This window comes from Nelumbo nucifera, chromosome 5 (assembly GCF_055504915.1).
Source record: "Nelumbo nucifera cultivar China Antique chromosome 5, China Antique-T2T, whole genome shotgun sequence".
NCBI lineage: Eukaryota > Viridiplantae > Streptophyta > Magnoliopsida > Proteales > Nelumbonaceae > Nelumbo > Nelumbo nucifera.
The window spans coordinates 17,830,109-17,839,038 of record NC_142653.1 but is presented as its reverse complement, the minus strand read 5'-3'; the positions used below and the strand labels follow the sequence as shown (position 1 = coordinate 17,839,038).

The 8,930-nt window shown below is 37.0% G+C and overlaps 1 protein-coding gene across 5 annotated transcripts; it reads left to right on the top strand.

Annotated features, from left to right (window-relative positions):
• The first annotated feature begins 2,691 nt into the window (after positions 1–2,691).
• LOC148791260 (zein-binding protein (Protein of unknown function, DUF593)) lies at positions 2,692–5,341 on the top strand. 5 transcript variants are annotated; one of them, XR_016076586.1, is made up of 3 exons: positions 2,692–4,106; positions 4,418–4,525; positions 4,645–5,339. XR_016076586.1 is itself a non-coding variant. In XM_088888671.1 (2 exons), the coding sequence occupies exons 1-2, from the start codon at positions 3,163–3,165 to the stop codon at positions 4,455–4,457; spliced, it is 984 nt and encodes a 327-aa protein (XP_088744797.1). In that variant the 5' UTR covers positions 2,692–3,162; the 3' UTR covers positions 4,458–5,341. The 5 variants fall into 5 exon arrangements, 1 of the variants encoding a protein (XP_088744797.1); XR_016076585.1 differs by having other exon boundaries at positions 4,418–4,545; XR_016076588.1 differs by having other exon boundaries at positions 2,693–4,106; positions 4,430–4,525; positions 4,645–5,337.
• Positions 5,342–8,930: the final 3,589 nt, after the last annotated feature.

Sequence of the window (8,930 nt, the reverse complement as noted above, 5' to 3'; positions counted from 1 at the left end):
ATAATAAAAGCTTAAAAATATAAAATACAAAAAATTCTATAATTTTTTTTATCGCATCTCTAATATCATATATTAAAAGTATGTTTATTGATGATGAAAATGAAATACAAAATTTAAAATCAACCAAAAAATTAGACCATTATCCTACTAATCAAATGGGTTAACCCATGATGCCAATGATTATGTAATAAAAATTTCAAAAGCATAGTGAGAGAAAAAGTTTATTAACAATATAGAATTTTGGTAGAATGCATCCAGGTACATTTTTAATATTATGTATCCATCATATTAAATATTAATAAATGCATAAATAATAATTATTTTTATTAATGGTGAAAAATGAAATAAAAATAAACTAGCTTGAAAACAAAATAGGTTTTCATCAAAGTAGTGATCAGTGGTCCAATCATTTGGATACAATTGGTCAACGAATGATGTCATAATTAAAAATATAAATAAATGAACATTAATACAAGAATTACAAAAATAAAGAAAATTTATAGAAAAAATCAACATATCTAAATTATTACAAATATTATTCACATTAAACGAGGATAAAATCTAATAAACATTAATTATGAAAATGGAATAGAATATTTAAGGCTATTAGAAAATGATCTCATTTTTCTTCCAAGTCAAATGGGTCAACACACGATATCATAATTATATAATAAAATTCAAAAAATAGAAATATAAATCATAAAAAATACAAAAATTTGTACACATCTCATACATTATATTTTTATAATATTAAACAGAAATAAACATGACAAATAAGAAGTATATTTATCAATAGTTGAAATGAAATGCAACATTTAAGTCCACCAACACACCATGCTTTGATTGATAGGTTATGATAAAAGATACTATATTGCTATTTGAAACTGTCACATGCAATGCATGTACACATTTAATAGTAGAGAAAATCTATATTGCCATGATTCACGAAGGACTTTGACCAATCAAAAGAATTTTGATAATACCACATGATTGGTTGTCACTTTCATGATACCAGTTAATTGGTTACAAGTTTTTTTTTTTTTTTTTTGGATACCATAGGAATGCAAAGTCTTTTCGTGTGTCTTTTGGGCTTCGACAAGCTCCTGAAAATGGGTATTTTTTCCTTTTGGTAACCAAAAGATGGAAAGATGAGAAGATGCATGCACATAAAGACCCAAAAAGACCAAAAACGCCAAATTTCGGGAAGCTTCAAATGAAGCTATCATCGGCAAAACAGCAAATAAACGTCTACCTATCAAGATAAGCACTAAAATGAAGCTTCCCTCAACTGTAGACATGCACATAAACCGAAGTTTACTTTTGCAAGTCCCTATGCATATGGACTCATATAACGGGGGGAAATGCTGAAATGGCGCCTATGTAATAGCATTTATTCAATAAATGCCCACAGTTCCAAACACAAACCTAGTATTTTTGCGTGATAAACAATCTCTAAATGCATTTTTAAAAGCTCAATAGATCGAACCGGTTTATAGTTTTAAAGACACGCCCCCCCAAAAGGCTAACATGCCTTTTCATTTGCGCTATAGAAGATCTTTTTAAAATGAATTTCCAAATGACACCATAGTAAAACCTTACTAATATCGTAAAATGCAATTGTACTAGTCAACCTATTCTTTCCTCCTCGTCCTCTTCTTAAGGATTTTGTGACATTTTTATTTAAAAACTAAAAAAAAATAATAAAACATAGTAAAAAAAATAAAACTGTAATCAATAAAACATAGTTGATGGAGCGCAATCCGGCCGGTCCTAGCTGTCGACGATCTTGCCTCTGGCTGGAGTGGAAGGTGCCTGAAAACGGGGAAGAAAGCGAGTATCTCCGGGGAGGAACTCGGTGAGAGTGCTCCGAAGCTCAAGTTATATCTTCTCAAATGCAAGATAATAAACCAGATAGCACAAAGTTATCACATATCTCCTTCTAGGGGGGAAGAGAGCCTTTTATAACCACTTTGCGCACTCACTCCCAAGCTCCTGTCAGGTCGGGTATCATTACCTCTGCACTTCTGCCAGTTCGGGTGTCATCACTTCTGTTGGGGCAGACAATCGCCACTGCTCTCTTTGTCGGAGCCGTCTCTGTGACTGGAGGTGGCGGTGGCAGGTGGTCGTTGAAGTGCGGCTATCAAGCGTCAGATCCTAAGTCAGTCAGGTGCGTCGCCTCAAGATACGGACTCCTTTGGTGTCAGGTACGGTTGTTCAGTTTGGCGGCCTGGAGCCGAAGTGCTAGAGTGGTGTGCGAGGTGAAGTCTTGAGTTCGGGTAGAGGTGTGGCCCGAACTGCCCTAGGGCGGGCCAGTTCGGGTTGTTGCCCCTTGCTCTCCTCGTAAGACTTGGGGTCAAAAGGGGAATTCGGGCTCCTTTTGGGGAGCTCAGACCGTTGGTTCCTCCTCTCAGAGCTCGCGCCTCGAACGTACTGCCGTGCCAAGCTATTGCCTCTGCCACGTATTGGGTAGTCAAGAGGTCGGGCCAATTCTTCTTTCATCAATAGTATCTATTTAATCTTAGAGTAAGCGGTTAGTCCCGAGACTTGAGAGTATGAAGAGAAGGCATGGGACCTACCATCGAGTGGTATTGTGATTCCCACCCAACAGCGAGTAGCGTGAAGATAATTAGATAATTGATGTTTTTATATTGGGATTCGAGAGTTGATAGCATCAATCAATTAGTAATCACTATTCACTAATCAGCCTTTACTTTCAGTTAACTCCGCAACTCTAAAAAACTGCTTTCTGCCTGGATTTTCGTACTACTTTTACGGTTTCCAATATCTCTAAGCAGCCAAGACTACACGACTATCACTCACTAGTCTAACTGCCCTGCGATATCTCACTTCCTCTCCCCCCTCCCTCCCGATCCATCATCGATCGATCGATTGACAAGGTAAGTTATCTCTGTTCTTTATTAGTAACAGGAGTGAAACAAAACAGAAACCTGACAAGCTTGAAAATACTGGTTGGATGCTGGAAGCCTTGGTTGGTTCGCTGTTTCTATAATGTGCTGGAGCAATTCAAACACAGAATACCCACTAACCCAGAAGACCTACGTGCAGATTCTGATATTTAACTGCTTACCTTTTTATCAGCGACTCTGCTTTTGATTGCTATATCAACAAGTGATTCATTTTGAGCAGTCGGCTTTTCTAACGATGGAACATCCCTCATGTTTGAATTTTTCATTTCAAAACACGAATTCTGGATATGGGTCTTGGATATTTGGGTGTTTTAGAGAGTTTTGTAATATGCTGGTATTGTTTATGTTGTTTAGTCTGGGAATGAAGATCTTGCAACTTAGGTGCTATTTCAGAGGTTTAATTCGATTTATCTGTGAATTTACCGGAAAATCAGATGATTTAAAAAATGGGTTTTGTGCAGGAAGTGATGTTAATGGAGTATGTCATCCAAAGCCTGTGACTTGCAAACACGATTTGTGTAGATTTTTGAAGGATTTGAGTCCATCCGCATTAGAGAATATAGACGAAAACACCAAGCTTTTAAAATTCTTTAATAGTAATAATATTACAGTAACAAAGTCCTCAAAGGATGAAGTCAAGGAGGAGGAGGAGGAGGAAGAAGAAGAAGAAGAAGAAGAAGAAGAAGAAGAAGAAGAAGATGTAAGAGAAGGAGAAGGAGAAGGTTGTGAGGAAGATGATGAAGAGGATATAGTGGCTTTAAGAAAAGCAATCAGAATCCAAAGGGAACGTGCATATGCTGCTTATTTGGAACTTGAGAAAGAAAGGATGGCAGCTGCGACTGCAACTGAAGAGGCGATGGCGATGATTCTGCGTCTTCAAAATGAAAAGAGTACAATAGAAATGCAGGCCCATCAGTACCGTAGATTGGCAGAGCAAAAGCAGCTCTATGATCAGGAAGTAATCCAATCTCTGCGCTGGATTGTATTGAAACATGAATCAGAGAGAAGCCTCCTAGAGAGTCGGTTAAGGTTGTGCAGGCAGAGACTAAAGCACTATCTGGACAAGGAGGGAGGAAATCAACTGGAAGGAGCAGATCAATCTTTCAGTTCTTATTCTGCTATTGAAGATGATCTTGCCAGTGTATTTGTTAGTTCTCTAGATATTGATTCATCGTTCATGTAAGTTTTATAGCATATATATATAATATCCCTGTGGAAATCAATGCACGAACATCTTTTCTAATTATCATTATTATTGTTCACCAAGAGTCGATAAATCACATACAAGTATGAATTGTAAATCTAGCATTTGGAGCTATAATTTTGTACTGGAGTTGGGAAATTATAATTCTGTACTGGAAACTTCAGATGATCATTTTAGAACTTATATTCAGGAATTGTCAATATCAAACAGTGTAAGCTGAATATCTGATCAATGCTTTCTCATTAATGTTTGCTATAGTATTAGCTCATCTCTTACCTTTCTGAAGTGTTCCTTGTAGGCCTTTTGAGTTTGAGATTTGGCAATGAAGAGGCTATCAAATCATTCTACTTTGCATCACAAACTTTGTTAATGATAAAAGTGTCCCTTCTTTCCAGTATGATCAGTAGGCTTTTGGTGATTATAAGCCTATCAACTCTCTGTTTCTCTCTTATTTTCCATTAAACAAAACCACGGCCCACAACTCAACTCTTTAACCCAGGTTTGCTGTGACAGGTTGGGATCTGAAGAATAAAGAGCTACACCAACTTTTTTCATGGCTGTTCTGCTCTTAAAGGCCATGTTCACCCTTCTGAACAAAGTTGGAGGATGAGCACATGCTGTGCTCCAGTACATATTATGAGGTATATAAAACAACACAGTAAGTAGCTCAACATGGTTTCTGTTTTCAGGTACATGAATGGCCCTATCTGATCTGGTATGGCGTTGGTTGATTTATCCATATATCATTAGGAATCAAATTTAACGAGTTCATACTAGGAGAAGTTTCCCTTTAAGCTCGATTTTCTGTAACAAATTGCACTTCTCCCTGTACTTCTCTTCTTTCCAGTAGAAAAAGATAGCTCTACACAAATTTAATGGGTCTTCTGGACCCATCATTCATCTCGATGTTTGTTTGTGGTTTTCTGTCATGAACCTAGTCAGCATATTCATACAACACAAATTGCAGCCTCTGAGTCTGTTTTGCCTCTCTCCTGCATGTCCTGAAGCGTCACTGTAATAATACAAAGCAACAGTAATGACTATCAAGAAATCAAGTGGAAAAGATCAAATCAGAAGGAAATGATGAAGAAGAGACACGCATCAACGTGTAGAAGTAACTAGTCTGCACATATTCCGTGTGATCCCCGCAAGTTTAAGCTTTTGAATAAAGCTATTGCATCACTGAAACTACCCTTTTTGCGCCCATTGCCTTAGAAGTGTTTTGGGTGGCTCCAAAGTTGCACGGCCGCCTAGCATAGTCGAGCAGTTTGGTACAAAAGCTGACATGTCCCTCTGTTGATATTGTCATAGATTTAGGGCCCATTTGAGAGGGCCGAAGCTTTGATTGAATAAGCTTTAGGGGAAATCACGTTTTTAGCTTTTCAGGGTTTCAACCAAACATGGCTTATTGGCTATTTGGCTCTTGGGGTGGGACCCACATTGCAAATATAAGTAGGAGTGCCCACGGTTTGATTAACTGAACCAGTGGGCCTATTTTCCAAACTGAACCGGTAGTATTGGTTTTTAGAAAACCAGTCGTCCAAAACAAATCGAGGTTGATCAGTTTGGTTAACCATTAATTAGGTTTATCAATTTTTTGGTTTTTTTATTTTTATAATATATATATATATATATATATATATAATAAACAATTATAAATGCATTTAAAGTATTATATATATATATATATATATTTATATAATGCATATATAGATAATATAAAATATACATATATAATATAAAAATATATGTATGTCGATCAGTTAGATTCGATTTTCTGGTTTTTCATGATTACCCCTAGCCATAAGGGGGTGTTCTTTTCTGGATTTTTAGAGGGGGAAAGTTGGTCAATGGGATTTTGATTCCCATTGACCAAAAAGCCCATGTTCTTTTTTCATATTTATGTGGAAACCAGGGAAAGTTTATTTTCGAGTAAGTAATACCCTTTAGGGGTGCTCACGGTTCAGTTAACCAAACCGTGGGGTGATTTTTTGGACCAAATCGACTTGTTCAATTTTTACATTTAACCGAACTGATATAACCGATTAATCGTGGTTCGGTTTTTCGGTTTTTTTTTTTTTGCCCTCAAAATAAAAAAAATGGAACTGGGAGACAAGGTCACAGGGAGAGTGGGAGTCTGAGAGAGTGTCACCGAAGCAGGAGGGATCGCTAGTGTCGGAGGCAGTCGGTGATTTGGTCAGAGGGAGGAGCGCCAAAGGTCATTGCTCTGTTGGGGAAGAACGAAGAAGAGAACTGGGAGAGTGGGAGTCTAAGAGAGTGAGAGTTTGAGAGAGAGAGAGTGAGAGCTCATAAAGAGAAGGAAGAAAGGGAAAAGGGAAAGGCGCATCAGGTGTTAGGCTGTTGTGGAAGTAGGAGGGATCGCCAATGTCACCAAAGCAGGAGGGATTGCCAATGTCGGAGGTCATCAGTGATTCGGTCAGAGGGTAGAGCGTCGAAGGCCATCGCCCATCAATCCGTTGGGGAAGAACGAAGAAGAGTAGAAGAGAATTGGGACTGGGAGAGTGGGAGTCTGGGAGAGTGAGAGTCCAAGAGAGAGGGAAAGAAAGGGAAAAGGGAAAGGCATGAGTGTCAGATAGGCTGTTTACCAGTCTGCTTGACTGGCGAACTGAAAAGTCTCAGTAGATTTTCAAAATATATATATATCGGTCGGTTCGGTTAACCGCCATTTTTTTTAAATGGTTAACCGAAACCGAATATAACTTTCCCACCTTAGGGAAAAGTTGCCAACATTGATAAAAATACCCCTTGTAATAATGGATTTTTATGGATAAAATGATCATTGCCTAATTTACACGGGAAATAAAAGAATATGGGTAAATGCACTTACCCTGATAAATCTTTCCTATAAAACAATTACCTGGGTAAGTAATTTACCAAAATGCGAATGTAGCCTAAGTTGCTGCATGAAAATCCTCCCAAATAGACACTAAGTTAAAGAAGTTTAACATAAATCCATGTTTTTTAGCTTTAAGACAGTTATGTCTAGTTTAGGCTTTCTTAGGGTTTCACGAAACATTATTTTATGGGCTGTTTGATTGGAATCCACATGTGGGAATTTGGCTCTATTTGGTTTGATAGAAAATAAAATGAGAAACAGAAAGTTTAAGGAAAGTTCTTAGTATTTTCCCCAAAATTAAAAATTCAACACTTTTGAAGTAACCCGGATGAGTACTGGTGGCTTTTGACGGCAATTTCTTTTCTTTTCCTGCTTTTGATTAATAGACCTACGGTTCTTTCTTACGTGGTTGACACTTTAATCATCGGATCAGACAAATTTGCGTAGGATTGATGTAAATTAGGTTTGAAAAAGAGAGCAGAATCTCGATCTCTTCCTTTTTTTTTTTTTCAAGTTGGAACTTTCGATTGATGTCATGGAACATACAGTGTGTTTAATTACTAAACAATACTGAATTGGAAATGCTGGAATCAAAACTTTAGCATCCCAAAACATTATAATTTATAAAAAAGAGGAGAAAAACACATTAAAGAAAAAAACTGGTGAAAATAACTATGCAAGGTTTATATAGGTTTTCTTCCTTTCCCTTCATTTCTCATCGCAATGTTTGGTTACACTTTCCAAATCAGGCCTCATTGTTTTGTTTGAGAGGAATTTCGTGTAATCAAATATCAGCAAATATGACCTATTAATGCTTTTTTACAATTTTTTTAATCATTGTTATCACGTTAAAGGGGATATATACCTTCTAATTTGCTATTGTTTTCTGTTTAATTCTCATGATTTTTCTATATTACCCTCAAGTGGCATCCCATATAGCAGATCCCAATGCTAAACCGATCCAACCCTGAGTTTAAGCCTGGGTTTTGTCGCTGATAAAACACGTCCCAACACCCTACTAACATGATCCGACACCATGCATCTCACCATGAGAGTGGGATCTACCATAAAAGGTTAAGCTAAGTTTTGAGCCTGAATCGATAAACTGGGGTTGAGCCTCGACTGACCCTCAGCCTCATCCAACCCAGTCGAGTTATACCAGTAGGTGGAGTAAATGGAAATTGAATATGGCCATGTTCCATTTGGGCAAACCTTTTTGTAGACCCCTCTGTGTGTGTGAGAGAGTAATTTATGGTTTTAATAACAAAATTTAAAACACAATAGCACTTAAAATTTGGCACAATGGAACTTTAGGCTGTGTTTGAATGGAAAAGGTAAGGAACCTATACTGAATAGATTTTCCATTCAAATCAAACATACCTTTAACATTTCACTTAGGCTATGTTTGGTTTGAAGGAAAAAAGTAGGGAAATGAAGAGAAAGGTAGGAAAACTTATACAATGTTTGTAAAGGTTTCCCTACCTTTCCCTACTTTTCCCTTCAAACCAAACACAGCCTTAGGGATAAATAGATTGCACTCCGCACCTCCGAGTTCTAAAGTAAACTGCAAATCTACAACAATTAAAAATTATAAACACCTCCACCTATAACACTCATACCCGCCTGTGAATTGGCATCAATTCCAAGCTGTCACCTACCCCAACTGTACGGTGGACCTAAGATTTCTGAGGGTGGGTTGAACAGTAAATACCCTTTTCACTTAAGCTGATCAAATAATGAACCTTGTTGAAATTAATTTCAGATTTTTCTTAAAAATGCCATTAATACATCTGTCTAATATATAGTAATTAAACTGTAGTTCATATGTGTTCACCTAGTAATAACTTATTTCATATTCTATACTTATCAACTTTATCCTCTGTTTGTATGTTGAAAGCAAGTTATATATTTTGACATTTTATTTGTTGGTTTAACAGTTTCA